The following is a 15,609-nucleotide window of genomic DNA, read 5'->3' as shown; positions in this document are numbered from 1 at the left end:
GAGGAATGGAGGAACAACAGACTTAAAGGTAGAAAAAGTAGGTTTTGGTAAAGCAGTTTTCAGGATTCACCAGCAACCAAGAAGAATCTCAGAAAGGAAAGAATATTTTGAAAGTATTTCACCTACAGTTTTGCTTTATAACTGGAAAGACCTGGCAAAAGTTATTTTAAATATCAAAAACCCACCACCATTTTAATTAAACAGTACACCCTCACAACGTAACCGCTACAGAAATTGGAACTACTCAAATTCATTCATAAAGCATGGATTGATAAAGCATGCAAGAAACCAGTACTGTCAAAAGCCCGCTTAATAAAAAGATGCTTCAAGAAAAGCTCAGCTAACTGGCTCGAAAAACACAAGTGTGTTTACAGATTATTATATACATATCCAAATACATACCAACAGCAAATGAAGTGAGCGCAGATCTTTAGTGTAGTGAAAAAGGCTCTGCAGCATGTCTTGCACAGTTTTATCCTCTGAGAGATGCTAAAAAAAAAATTAAGTGATATTTTAATCATCTCAGCAAATAATTTCATACTCACCTGAAAAAATAAGTTAGCTAACTTTCAGAAAGAGCTCAGCTTACGCTTGACAATACAATTCTTCATGTCTCACCTTAACTTTCTGGTCTTTTTTGTGACACTTAGAATTTTATCTCCAGACTTCAGTAACCAAAGATTCTCTATCACAATTTGATTTATTCCATATCAAACCCAAACAGTGAAAGGAAACACTAATCTTAGGTAAAGCCTTTACGCTTATAAACTGGTCTTATTTTAGAAGTTTTACTAAAACCAAGTATAAAGAGCTTTAAATACCTGAACATTATTGTTCCATTTTTGTGCAAAAGACTCATCAGGAAATTCAGTAGGAAGAGAAAGCTGTTCCTTGAATATCCTAATGTATTGTTTAAAATCAAAGGAATTCATCAAATATATCTGTCGATGAGAGAACCTTGATTTTACTCTCTTCTCCAGGAGCTCCAGGATATCCTTGTTAAAAAAAGTAAAAATAATAATTACAAAAAGCAGACACATTTAGTGCATTCTTTGCTACAGTAAAAGCTACAAGAGAAAACACCAAAGTAAATCGTGTTGAAAAAAAAAAAAGAATTATTAAATTCTCAGGCTTAAAATGTTCTAACAAGACCTTTGCTAATTATTATAATTGATGTGCCTTGAAATGCCTAACAACTAGCCATTTACCCAAATCATGTGATGCACTACATCATACAGGATAATTAGTTGCTAGGATACCCAGCAAAATTTCTCCATAGATTATGTAAATATTTCAGTTACTTAAGTCAGCATTCAAGATGTTTCAGCCTATCACGGCTCTAGACAAGTTATCTATTTAGTAGATACGTAGGTTGGCAGCTGTCATTTCACATGCCTTTTGTCAGACTGAAAGAATTCAGCTGAAAAAAGAAAACTTAAGAGCCAATATTTATCTTCTAAGATTGTCACACAGAACTAAGCAAGTCTGCCATCAAGTTGTTGGTTGAAGATAATAGGGAAAAGCTTACTTTTCTCCGAACACATAGCAATAGACTGGCATCAGAAACAAGCTGTGGGATTCATCCATTTAGAGAAACCCAGTACTATTCCCCTACCTTATACTGGGACAATGATTACAGTCCTAGTTTCCAGGAATTTTGGGTGGGCCTTTTTGTGTAAGTGTTTGTTGTGTGTTGCCTTTGGTGTTTTTACTTGCACTAAAAAAAGGCTTTAAGAATACTGAAATTCTTCACCAAAAAGAGAGCGATAAGAGTAAATAGAGAGCCAACAGTGCAAAATCTAAAGACCCCTTTCAATTTATAAGCCACACGCAACAGGGACCAGCGACTTAAAGAAAACGAAGAAGCAACAGCTATCACCACAACCATGATACAGCCTCTGAAGATTCTACCTTAATTACATTCAAAAGCAGAGCAATACAGGGTTCTAAATAATGGGTGATGAGGATACCAGACTCCGGACAGTAATGAAGCAAAAGAAAAGACTGTAACTTACTAAATCGACTACTAACTATTCTATTAACCTCCAGAAATTTTCCCAACTAATTATCACCTAAACCAAATCAACCCCAGATTCAGGCTTTGATTAAAGATTTTAATTATTCTTCTTCTTGTCATAACCCGGCTATCTTCACCACCAATCCAATTTATTGAGAAAAACAGTATAATTTTTATCAAGTATCAGCTTCCATAGTGTTAGAAAGTAATCATTTCACAGTATACACATAATCTGTCCACAGTTCCCTAAAATGTCATTGTACAAATCACAGCAAGTTTAACATGGCTCCTAAATCCATTTTGAACATGCTAATATTATAGCAAACGTGCCCTACTGAAGTGTTTGCTTAAAAAAAAAATTCCTTGTCCTCACAACAATGATTTAAACACTGTATGTTAACACGAGTCTCTTCTCACCAACCGCTGACCAAGAAACTGAAATGCCCAGGAGCCTCTCCAAAGACCGAACGACAGTATAATATTAAACAGCCACATGGATAAATATGGCTCTTCTGTGGTAATATAGGGCAACAGTCTTGTGTCTCCTAGAAACGTAAACCCGCTCCTTTAGCAGGAAAATTGAAGGCTTTGCACTTTTTTGGTCATCTAAGTTTGCTCTCAGCAAAAGTTTTTGGTTTTTTTTTAATCCCCCCCACCCCCTTTCTCAATTCAAAAGTCAGAAAAATGGGTAACTGAGAAAAGTCTCTTAGTAAATTAAGTAAGGTTCCAGGAGAGGAGAAGAAAAAACATTCCAACTAAGACAAAAGTCTCTTTAAAACAGCTAAAAACTTTGAACGAGAAAGCGCAATTTCTTACCTGTCTACATGTAAGTCCAATAACTGTTACTGGAGTCTGTGCTGACTGGGATATATCAAAGAGGTTATAGAGCAGCGTCTGATTCTTGTGATGAACAAACAAGTCAAATTCATCCAGTATAAACAAGACTGGACAACTGCTAGTTCGATCTCCTGAGATAGCAATTTTAAAAGTCAGTATGTGGTAACATCATCATCAGACTTCCATCGCTACAGCTTTCACATTTTCTGGTTTTAACAATTTACATATTTTCTTTTAGCTTTTTGCTAAGCCCTCCTTTCACATATGTACTGCTACAACAGTAAAAAGAAAAATACACTGAAAAACTGGTAAGGTTTTGTAGTATTCTGCCAAGCATCATTTCTGGTTACAAGGGAAGACAAACTTCTATGGCAAATTTTTAAAAACACACTATTTTTAACAGCTTAAATCTGGATAAAAGAATCTGTCCTGCATAGCTGACCATGACATGCAAGCCTTCACGGCATCGGTTATGTCAGGTGTATGTTTGTTTAGTATTACGTATTTTTTACGTTATTTTGTAACCAGGACACATTCTTGGGCTAGATTTCTTCATACCACTTATACAAGTAGATGAAGAAACACGTATATGCTAACTTCTCAGTCAAGTGACAAACACACACACGCAGTGTTTCAGAACAGGGGCTACTAGTGTTTACCTTTCCTTAGAGCTTCAAGAAGGAACGCAAGATTTTCAGCAAAACTACCCTGCACAGAGAAGAAAACAGTTTCACAGTAGATTTTCAATGTCGTTCTCAGAATTGTGTAACTACATCACGTTCAGACATGTAATGAAGGCCATTTCCTTCTAAAACCCTGCTTTCAAAACCAGTGCATATTCGAAAATTTACAATGTTACTTCACGTTGTACAATCATAACCTCTTCGGGACACAAAGACTGAGTTAACTCTACATTAATCCACTTCTTTTCCAGTCTGAAAACCCCAAAACAATTGCCTCATACAGGCGAAAATTAGCAATCAGAAGAATGTCTACAATAAGCTAAATTTACAAGTAGCTTTATCTCTCCTTAAGTAGCTATTGCATACTCATTTTCCATCTACACACATGCAAAAACTGCCACCTAACGTGTTCCACTGAGAATGATCAGTATGCAGTTTTTTAGTTTGCAACCTTATTAGACAGATGAAACCATCAAACATTCACGACAGAAAACAATGAATTGCTATGACCATCCTGCTTCGGTTACACACACATTTACACACTCTGAAGCACGCCAGCTGTGAGATGGGAAATAACTAGAAGACCACAAGCCCTATCAAAGAAGGCAGAAAAGCCAATTTGCCCTCTGAAAGCCCGTTGCAGAAGCTAAGAAAGGAAAAGTTTCTATGGACAGAAGTAAGGACATTCCTGCAAATCAGTATGTTTCCATGTCTGTGTGCAACCGAAGGGATTAGAAGTTTAAAGTAGTACTCTACAATAACTTAATGGGGAAAATTAAGCATATGTAAGTCCAGTTTTGCTTCCAGCATTTTTGATAGTGGAACTGTAGACCTTGAAAAGTTGTTCTAGTTCTCTGTTGAAAAGACAACTCATTCAAATTGCTATGCTGAAATTAAATGCTCGCTATTTCCTTTTATTACTGCAGCTGTATTTGGGAAAATTTTAGCTCACCACCAGAAAGGGTTTCCCATTCTCTGTATCTAAAATCGTTTGGGATAAGTAAGAAACCAAAGCACAGCTTAAGAAGCAAGCATTTCCAGAAGATAATAAAGCCTAATAACTACAATCTACACTTTATCTTGTATTCCACACTGCCTCTAACCTAGTTCTCTGGTTTCTCTTAACTAAAGTAGTAACATCTTACCTCTTTAGAAGCTTTCCAAATGCAACTGATAAAAATAAACCTCATCTATTGAGATTTCACCTTTCTCCCCTCTCATAATTCCGCTTTAGCCACTTGGATCGGTATTACACGAGTCACAACTATGTAAACTCTGCCAATCTCAAAGACCCTACCTGGGAGCAGAGGAGATGATGCTCAAAAGGACCTTCTGTCGTACCAGGAGGTGGCCTCTCAAGAACTCACTGAGTAACAGGCAACAACCAGGGTAGCTCAGATCACTAGCCTAAGTTATTTCACACTCAGATGAGTGAAATTTAATCTGAAGCACTTCAGTTATTCTCTTTATTACTGACTTTAATACTAATGTAAATGAGTTTCTTATCGTTGAGAAAAGGTCAATAGAAGCAAATAATTTACTAGAAATTCTATGCAAAATGAAAGGCTCTAAGAAGCCTGGATAGATTTCCCTATGAATCAGAAAAGGTTGCAAATATACTAAACATGCTGCTTTTGGGCTGGTTAACTTGCTTACTCTTTGACTTGAAATGTTAAAGCCGATATTTCCAAAATAACTCTACCCCGCTCAACAAAGTCTCTTCGGCATGCTTAATGTTTGTTTCATTTAGGGGCGTGAAGTAAATGTTAAGAGAGCCTTTCCATTCTTAAATCCTCCTTCTCTAAGACAAAGTTGATGTTTTTTGAAAAAGTATCAGGATGCATTAATATTACTCAACTAGCAAAATGTAACGTTCAGCACTTGCGTAGAAGACAAGTATTTGCTGGCATGCTTCAAGTGTTTGTAAATGAGGGTCTTCACAGGTAAATTCTGCCACAGTTCACTACTGCCATCGATTATTAAATATTTTAAAAGAGAAAGCTTTGAGAAAACTGAGCCAGCCCATCGCAATTTTGCTAATAAACTCTCAAAGCCCATTCAGTCTCAACAAGCTGCATCCTATAAAGCTAGTTTTCCAGGCAAGGATTTTTGAGGGAGATAAGCGAAAAGAGTAACAAAGTTGATACTTACAAAAACTTTATCCTCAACCACATTTTCCAGGCGCAACTGTCTGGTGATCTCCTTCAGGGCCACTTTATCATTAGTCTGCAGAAGCCCTGAAAGAAAATGGTTTTTCATGAAGAACTGGAAATTCTCCTTCACTCCAAGAGGCCATGTCTACAGGCACTACATATCCAGAAGCTTCTCTCCATTTCCAGCCTTACAAAGCTATGCCTTGTTATAAATTAAGGCTAGACAGTAATTTTCCATATGTAATAAGAAGTTACTTCAAACAATTTGGTCACAATTGAACTGATTTTTAACATTTTGAAAAGTCATTAAAAGCGCAGTAGTTCTCTTTATATAGAGAGATACAAAGAAAGGCATTTTGGAGCTCACAGACAAATGTGTCCATAATTGAGGCTAGATTACAATTGCTGAAACCAAAATTTTTGTTCAGTACATACAATATATAGCAACTGAATGTAACATAATATTTGAATAATGCTATATTACTTGCCATTCAGATGAACTTCCAAGAGGTTCTCTCTAACTTGTTTCGTTTCTGTGAGCTCTTTTAAGACGTGATTTAATAACTAAGAAAAAAATACATAATTTCTTTATAAGAAGATGGATATTATCAGATAGGAAACAGTATGTACAGTTTCATTAGGTAACAATGTTTTTGAGTATTTTCAAGACTAAAATACTAAAATGACAACTTCGCATTCACTATCACGACCGCAGCAATTACATTTGTTCATTCTGCTGAATTAGGAGGGAAAGAAATATAAAAATAATTCCAGTATTTTAGTCACTCATTTTTGGAGGTAATATCTAGGGCTTTTGCCTTAATCAAAAAAAGCTTTATGAGTTTGAGATGTGACAGAATTTGTCTCTTGAGTTAGTATAGTATTCGGCTTCATTGCTTCATTAGATGCTGTAGAACAAAAATCTTTGCTCTAAATCTTTAAAGACGCTATGCTTATTCTTTTCCTCTTGAAGTTAGGAAGCATGAGACAAAATTAAATTGCACATAATTACATCAACTACTGCTTATAAAACTTAGGGGTCCCAAATTTACAGTCCATCAAGAACTTGTTCTTGGTAAAAGTCATAAGGAACTTGTATTAAAATAGGTATAAGTAGATGAAATGTTAACTTTTCATTCACTTGCTACCTCTTTGCTTTTGCTTCCTCAGCTGAGAATTTGCAGCTCCCAACTATGTGTATGTATACATACATATATACACACATATTGTCTCCAGCAGTCTTTTTTGAGAACTAACATCTTTCACTTGATATAGAATAAGAAAATCATTCATTTCACATATGTGATTTGCCTACTTATATTTTGGCAGGAAGGATCACAAATTTTCATCTTCACTATCCTTATGTAAAAGGTTTGGAAGAAAATTTGAACTTTAATTAAATATAAAAATAGTTTGAGTTTTGGTGATTGGGGGAGATACATGTTGTTTGAGGGATCGTTCTGTTGTGGTTTTTTTAAAAACTTCCACATTTACTCCAATTTGCTTGCAGCATAGAGCTCATCTATACTTTTCTATTGATATTGTATTTAGAAGCAGATACAGTTAGACTCCTACTACAGGTGCCAACATTTACTATATGGATACTTGCAACAAAAAAGCTTATTCCCTTGGTTTCTGTCCTGGTTTCGGCCGGGATAGAGTTAATTTTCTTCCTAGTAGCTAGTATAGTGCTGTGTTTTGGATTTAGTATGAGAATAATGCGATCACACACTGATGTTTTAGTTGTTGCTGGGCAGTGCTTACACTACTCAAGGACTTCTCAGCTTCCCATGCTCTGCCAGGTGCACAAGGAGCTGGGCAGGGGCACAGCCAGGACAGCTGACCCAAACTGGCCAAGGGGACATTCCATACCATATGACGTCATGCTCAGTATATAAACTGGGGGGAGTTGGCTGGAGGGTGGCGATGGCTGCTCGGGGACGGGCTGGGCATCGGTCAGTGGGTGGTGAGCGGTTGCATCACTTGGTTTTTTTTCCCTGGGTTTTGTTCCTCTCTCTCTCCTGTTGTTTTATTTTTCATTACAATTTTTTATTATTATTATTATTATTATTATTATTATTATTATTAATTTTATTTCAAGTATTAAACTGTTCTTATCTCAACCCACGAATTTTCTTACTTTTGCTCTTCTGATTCTCCCCCACCATCCCACCAGAGGGGAGAGGGTGAGCGAACGGCTGTGTGGTGATTAGTTGCTGACTGGGGTTAAACCACGACAGTCCCTCAAGTTTATGCCCAGTAAGCAGATGCCATCCATTCTGGCTAGCCCCTTATCCAACAATCTCAGTTGTACCTTGAAAGTCTATATTGCAAATACAAGAAAATCTAAAAACCATTTTCTGCACTATGAGAGTGCTTGTTGCTTAGTTACAAATCCGTAAATCTAATAAAGTAAAAATAAACTCCAGTTCAAGACTAGCAGGACGTACATAGGTGGAGGAATCCTTATTTGCCACTGGTTTATCAGCTCTTTCCCCAACACCACTCCATAGTATTTTGGCAATTATCCTTCTTCTGAAGCATCATGGGTAATAGAAGAAGGTAGCAATACTGACCATTTTTGAAATGCAAAACAAGAAAGCTATCAACAAATTGGCAGAATGATTGGTGTCAGCTGTATCACGGATATGTTTACCGTCTATTAATTTATTTCTATTCAACTGTATTTAAAAGCTTGCTTTAGCACTCGGGAAGACTTCCAAAGTAATTTTTGTAATTTTTGAATCTTGAATACTTTTTGCAGTAACAGCCAACCTATTTATCACATTATATACTCATGTAAACATAAAAGACTTAAGCGTTTGCATAATATTAAAGTATATAACACTTAAGTTAGATGTCATCCCTTCACATACCTCAACTAAAAAGAGTTCCTTTAAAATACAAAACCTACACTTGTAAACTAAAACTACCATACAATATTCTACCTCCTAGCAATTTAGGTAACAATATTCTCTGACACGTTTAAAACAAGATTAAGGTACCTTACCATTCTCTACATATAAACAGCTATGTAAAATCCACCCCTCAGTGTACTCCTTTTACAGTTTTTGGATGCCTTTTCAGTCATTTTTACAGTGGGGGCCCAACAGCAATAGCAGGTTAACTTTGAAAGAGTAACCAAAATGTGGCTTTAGTTGCAAAGATGAACTCCTCTGTGGCAAGAACCATTACAGAATTGCAATAGGAAAAATGCAAGGCAGAATCTATGATGTAGTCAGATCACTGAACAACAAATGCAACTTGTTCTGATAAAATTATTTCCATTTTACATGTGTTGGGTATCTGTAGCATGTCATGAAACCTGATCAAGACAGGCAAAGAATTCCAAAACCATGCATGCTTCTGCAAGTCATTGTGAGGATGGACAGGTACATGTTTTTGTCAGCTGCACATGAAGCTATTCTATTTTACAAAATCACTAGGAACTCAGCATTTGAAAAATTTCAGAAGATTGTTAGGAAACAAATTTCTCCATATTGTTATTCAACAGAATTAGCTCACAAGAAGTCCTAGAATGTTTTGAAATTCTATGTAAATAGTTAGCAATTCTCTCTTTAAAAACAGACGGAGATGAAAATGTAGCTCCACAAGCTCCCAGGACTTCAGTGGGGTTATCTACCTCATGCTTAATTTGACTTTGTATAAACTTTTAATATGTGTTTATACCGCAGTCTTTCCCGATCCTCGGGGTCCAATAATGAGGGCAGAATTACTTTCTCCATGAACTGTAGTTCTTTTCAGCAGTTCCAGCAGATGTCTGTGTTGACAACAGCAATAGGTTAAAAACTTCAAACCAGACAACATTCACTGAAACTATGGAAAATTCAAAGAATCTTTACAACATAAGAGGAAACTTCATACATTTCAACTCACTCTCAGAGCCAACACTCAGGGCATGCAAAATGTAATACAATAAAGTACAAAAGGCTGAGTGATTAGATCTCTTAAAATATTTTAAAATATTAAAACATGCAGAAGTCGGGAGTATCACTAATTCATAAAGTTCTACAATTCCCCACCACGAAAGGACAGACTTCAATAATTATTTCTTTCTTTAACAAAAAAAAAAAAAAAAAAAAAAAGAGAAGATCGCTTTCTGTGATACCACTATAGTTCATGAAAAAGGAAGACTGGCAAACATATTGAAGGAAAACCTTGACACCAGTAAAAATTAATAATCTAGTGGAATATATTCATTTTGACAATCTTCATAAAACCGATTATATGCTAAATTTAGGTATTTAAAGCTTGTGAACGGTAACAGCAACACCGAACTTCAAGTTCCTATTCTATTCCCACCCAAAAGAATGAAAAAAGAACAACTCTGAAGTATCTTCAGATACACTTATCTCCTAGGACCACATTTAAAGAACTTATAAAAATGACTGACACTTCCAATTCCCAAATGTTTACAAATCCATACGTTTAATATGCTTTTTTTTTTTTTTTTTACTTAGAATATAGACATCATGCAATCACTTCTAAAGGAGTGACAGAGTCATCATGGAACAGCTGTAGCAAATGCATGTGGTTTTGTTCACTATTTGAGAGCTAACTATAGCCAAGAGCCCTGATACACCTTGGGAAAGGAAAACTAAGAGTTGGGAAGTTTATCGTGTTTTCTCTCCAGTATAATTCATCAACAGTGGCATATTAGGTAGAAGACAGTCTGTAAACTGTTTTTCAGAATTCCAGTATAAAGAGGGGAGATTTGTTTTGTAGAATACTAACATCATAGAAATACATTTTCTCTCACCGCCAACAACAAACATGTCTATGTGAGCTCTGTATGTATATTACACTACACTTTTTTAATAACAAAGATGTTATTTTCCTTCCTGTAAAGGAAAGGAAACTAATGCTCACATCAGGTGATTCAACTTGCATAAAGTTACTCTTGGAAAAATCGATTGTTTAAAACAAGTTCTTTAGATATGTGTTTGTTGTTTTCAGAATTTGACCTCCATCTGTAAAAGGATTAGTATTAGGATAGTATTATTGCCACAACATGTCCCTTCTTCCTAACTTTAACCTCCACATCTGGATGACCCCAAGAAGTAGGTTTGTTTTAAATATGGGTCTCTACTTCAAGATACATGATGTTGGCATCCAAGATTTAAGATTTACTTTTAACACAGCTTACCAATAAACAGGAGAAAATCTGAAGTAAAAATAAAGATTCACAACAAGAGAATTTAACTTTTTGCTTGGTCAGGTCATTAAACATAGCCTTAGAATATGCACTACAAGTATCTTTCAGGCTCAAAAAAGTGTTTTGGGAATTACAGATTTGAAACAAGGACAAGAAATCCAAAACTCAGAGCCTGACAAAACAGCAAGCAACAGTTGCCAAAAATCTGAGGCAAACAATTTTTAGAAGCATTGCGCTGTGAGTCATTTAAGCCTATGTAATTTAGAAAAACAGAGGTAGCAGAAAATTCTGACTTCATCTTATTATTTTTCTACCGTGGTTAAAGTAGAAAGGGGTTCAGGGGAGACCTCATCGTGCTCTATAACTACCTGAAAGGAGGTTGTAGTGAGGTGGGTGTTGGTCTCTTCTCCCAAGTTAACAAGTGATAGGACGAGAGGAAATGGCCTCAAGTTGCGCCAAGGGAGGTTTAGACTGGACGTTAGGAAAAATTTCTTTACTGAAAGAGTGGTCAGGCCTTGGAACAGGCTGCCCAGGGAAGTGGTGGAGTCACCATCCCTGGAGGTATTTATAAGACGTGCAGATGAGGCACTTAGGACATGGTGTAGTGGGCATGGGGGTGTTGGGTTGATGGTTGGACTCGATGATCTTAGAGGTCTTTTCCAACCTTAATGATTCTACGATTCTAAAGAAGAAATTACTTAGCATTTGAGTCTGCTCACTCACCTGTACTGATGTTCAATCCCAAACAGTTTTCCAGTAGCATAATCATGACAGAATCTTTCACGTAAAATTTTTTGCACCTATGGATATAACACAAGACAGAAAGAATGCTTGGTGCTTCAAACACGAGAATGTACCAATAACGTAATTGCTGCAATAAAATAATAGTAAAATATGCATGTTTCTGTGGTGTTACAAATACTCTGTAACATGTAGATTTTAATTGTCATCAATGATATAGGGGTCTTGAAAGTAAGACTGAAGTTGCAGCAGGCATAATATTTAACAGCAGAAAAGGGAAAATTCAATACAACGATAGCAACATGTGTCTTTGGTCTCTTCTGCTACCGTTTCTTTCCTTCACCCTCAAAAGGACCTTATACTTGTCACCAAAATTACGTCAGTGGTTCATCTAATTCATAGTTCTAACCTATTGTGTAATACAGGCATGAAAACATTTACCAGCTGACTTAACTAAAAAATAACCCAGTTAGTTATTCCCCGAAATCCTCAGGAATACATTTTTTGCACCACTCGCAACAACGTTGCAGCCTAGAGCCTACAAACATTAGAAAGTATCAAATTTAGTTTTTTTGAAGAGTCAGTTCAGATACCTTGTTCCTAACAGTTTGGAAGGGGAGTAGGAAGTAGTATGAAACTGAAGCTAATATATTGCTTACAAAGGATGGAATGAATTCTATCCAGCTTGATTATTAGATAAAGTCCTGAAGCCCTTCAAATTGCACAGTGAATACAGTTATTTTAACTATTAATTTGGATGTATTGCTTGGGACATCTTTACATATACATCTGCCCTGACTTCTGTTTTCCACGTTAAGAACTGTTACTTAAAATTGTATCTTCAATTCCCGAACAGCCAACCTTCAGCATCATAGCAGATTTCTTCCTACCACTTGACTAGCAGCACGCAAATTGGACAATCCCGATTTTTTAAGAATTTACAGGACTCTATACTACTACTACTCCCCATCCCGCATTTAAGTTATCCTAAAATACCGGCATACTCCATCCTTTTATAATGCTTGGTGTCCAATTTAAGTGCTCATTGTCAAAGAATTTCAGAGATTAAATTGCAAACTGTGAATGAAGAGATTTTCCTTTAAAATCACACTTGAGCACCTTGCCTTTCAGTCTATGTGACTGTCCATTTGACCTAAAAACTAACTATGTCATTATTGTGCACATCTGTGTCATTGCTTTTCCATTCTCTCACTCTGAGCTGGCTCATCTGCCCCCCCATATGGTTTTTCTCCACATTCTTCAGTTGCACCTCTTAACTGAGTCCTTCTTCATCCTGCTGAATCCTAAGAAATAATGAAAAAGTGCAGTGTTCTATCCCAGGTAAACGTATACTGAGGCAATGTTTTGCGTTTCTCTCACCTTAGGTAGTAGTTACTCATTCACGCCTGTTTTAGCTGACCACTCACTGTCCAGGGGTACGTTACGAATAGGCTTTTAGTATCTTGAAAATATGTCCTCTTCTAACACTTAGCTAATTTATAATTTACAATGGAATTAGCACCATCAGCTCTCGATGTTTTTGGTTTAAAAATAAATACATGTGGATGCATCTTTGTAAAGTACTCCTCAGCAAGTCTAAATAATGGATAGAAGAACAACAGAAATCTATTTTGCTAATAATTCCACTTTATGAAAGGAACTCTTTTTTAATATGAGCTGTACATGTCTACCTGATTTTTCAGTTAGTTTTTCTTCCAATAAAGTCTTACTGATTTAATGTCCTGATTTATTCTGTTTTAATGAATAATCTGTCTGAACAGTCAGCATTGTCCATTCACAAGTGAAAAGATTTCCCTCCTATAAAGGGATTTTATAGGTAAATGAAGAAAAGATATTAAAATATAAGAAAACACTGAACCAGAGGTAATTCACTACAAGATGCATCACAGTTTTTAAAGTAGCCACTTTGAGAAAACAGCAGAATAAAGCTTAAAAAAAACCAAACTGAAAACTGATTTGGCAGCTGCTGTCCTGCCTCACCTAGGCTGTTAAAAAAAGTCACCTAGATTCTGATTCACCCTACAAACTGGAAGATAAAGAACCTGGTGAGATAAAAACAGTTTTATGCAAATCTGTTGCCACAAACGGCTGCAAAAGCGCAAGACCATCCTTCACCATTTTTATTAAGACTCCAAAAACTAGATCATTACTATAACACTTGAAGCAAGCAAACATCAGGTGAGAAGCTGAAAGAAATACAGAACATAAATACAAAAACCATTTACAGCCCTAGAAATTACATCAAGTATCTGTACATGCTTTTTTAACTGGTCTAGTAAAAACTATAGAATGACATGGATGTCAGAGGATGGAAAAGTGTGGTAAAAACAAAGTCAGCTAATAAGGATGTTACTAACCTGTGAAATGCATTCTCCATTTGCTCCACTGCTCTCCTTTGACTTACGTTTACTCATTGCAGAAGTTTTCTCCTTAAATAAGAAGAGAACATAAAAGTTATACTAAATTACTGTTTTCCAATTAATGATGTTAGTCAGAAACTCTACTTAGGTGTTAGTAAATTAAATTTAGTACAGCAAACACAAGACAGTTGCTCATTCGTAAGAACTTAAGTTGTAATGAACATCGTTTCTTAACTGATAGAGGTAGTAGTTCATCTTACCAGTAAAAAACAAAAAACACAAACAACTGAAGCATTTTTAATTCATTTCTGATTAGATTAAATCCATGTTTACATACAACTTCTGAACAGCCTTTGTTTTAGGATTCTTCAATGCAATGCAAACAGTACCTAATGCAACTGATATGAAAGTTTTTCTTAAGTTTTCTTCCAAGTTTACCTAGCAAGTTATTAACTGCAATGATGACATTCACAAGTCTGTGTGTGACATACCAAGTTCCACTAAGACAGCACAGCTACACACAAGCTGATCTCGCACAGAACCAGTGTGGCACAGCTCACGCATTTACACTTCAGACACATTATTGCGAACAACCAAATCGATACTCTTCAAGTAAGTTGTAATAAACAAGTGACATCTGTACACCTCCTCCTGTGACCAGCCACCAAGTGTAATTTGTTCATTGTAATTGCGTTTAAGATAGTTTGAAACAATGTATTTATGTTTCTGCAGCTGGAACAAGCTACAGACACATGGCAACATGCTAAGTCATGACAATGAAGTTTTTACAGAAACAATTGGCTATCCATGTTTATACTGGTGCAGCTTGTAACAATAACCACAATGCCTCTCTAGAGAAGCAGCTTGAATAAAAACCAATTCTCTTTTTTTGTGCTAACAGAAAGCTTCCAAGACTTGCTCTGCAACAATTCACGCTCATTTTAGCACAGCCGTTTCCCTCTTCCCCCAGTCTCACTCCTTCTACTGTAAGGCCAGCATCGTTCAGTCCCCTGGCGCAGCAGCTATGGCTGCAAAGGACGAGATTGGCTGCTAAAAAAATACATAAATGAAGCAGTTACTGCGGGAGCAGACGCACAAGAGCGCAAGGCACGGGAACACAAAGCTGGAGCAGCTGAACCGAAGCCATTACATTATTTAAATCGGAACAGCAAGACTACCGGACGAGGAGCGTGCCCGTTCCCGCTTTGTAACCGGGGCTCACGAAGCGACGCCGGAGCACCGCAGCCACCCACTGCCGCCCACCGCCGCTGAACCCGCCCGCCCGCGCCGAGCACCCTGTGCGCTCCCGGCGGAGGCGCCGCTCCCGCCTCGCCCGAGAGACGCGCCGCAGCGGCCCTGCGGCCTCCAGACACCTCCCGGTGGGGCGGCCCGGAGACGCCGGCCTCCCCGCCACCGTCACCCCCCCCAAGCCAAGCCAAGCCCTCGGGATCTCTGCCGGAGCTCGGGCGAAGGAGGGGGAGCGCATCCTCCCCTTCCGGCACCCACCGCACCGGGGCGCCCGGCCGAGGCGGCAGCGGCCTGCCCCCGCCCGCCGCTCCCTCACCTGAGGCGGCGGCCGCCCCGCCGCGCCGCCACCCCCGCCCAGCTGCCGCGCTCCCGG

The 15,609-nt window shown here is 37.6% G+C and overlaps 1 protein-coding gene across 9 annotated transcripts in view; it reads right to left on the bottom strand.

Annotated features, from left to right (window-relative positions):
• ORC4 (origin recognition complex subunit 4) overlaps positions 1-15,609 on the bottom strand; it is a 26,555-nt gene extending 10,946 nt beyond the window's left edge. For 4 of the 9 annotated variants that reach the window (XR_012674037.1, XR_012674036.1, XM_075152697.1 and 1 more), the window contains exons 1-10: positions 14,481-15,273; positions 13,986-14,057; positions 11,590-11,666; positions 9,381-9,471; positions 6,179-6,254; positions 5,689-5,774; positions 3,514-3,562; positions 2,834-2,985; positions 822-995; positions 403-489 (exon numbers count right to left, since the gene is read on the bottom strand). Coding sequence is in view for 5 of the 9 variants with exons in the window: in XM_075152697.1 (XP_075008798.1) it covers positions 403-489; positions 822-995; positions 2,834-2,985; positions 3,514-3,562; positions 5,689-5,774; positions 6,179-6,254; positions 9,381-9,471; positions 11,590-11,666; positions 13,986-14,057; positions 14,481-14,552 (936 nt within the window). In the remaining 4 variants the exon portion in view is untranslated. Of the gene's footprint in view, positions 1-402; positions 490-821; positions 996-2,833; positions 2,986-3,513; positions 3,563-5,688; positions 5,775-6,178; positions 6,255-9,380; positions 9,472-11,589; positions 11,667-13,985; positions 14,058-14,480; positions 15,274-15,552 lie in introns of those variants that run through there. The other 5 variants (XR_012674038.1, XR_012674039.1, XM_075152696.1 and 2 more) reach the window with 4 other exon arrangements.

Source organism: Calonectris borealis, chromosome 6 (assembly GCF_964195595.1).
Source record: "Calonectris borealis chromosome 6, bCalBor7.hap1.2, whole genome shotgun sequence".
Lineage (NCBI taxonomy): Eukaryota > Metazoa > Chordata > Aves > Procellariiformes > Procellariidae > Calonectris > Calonectris borealis.
This window is presented reverse-complemented; position numbering and strand designations above follow the sequence as displayed.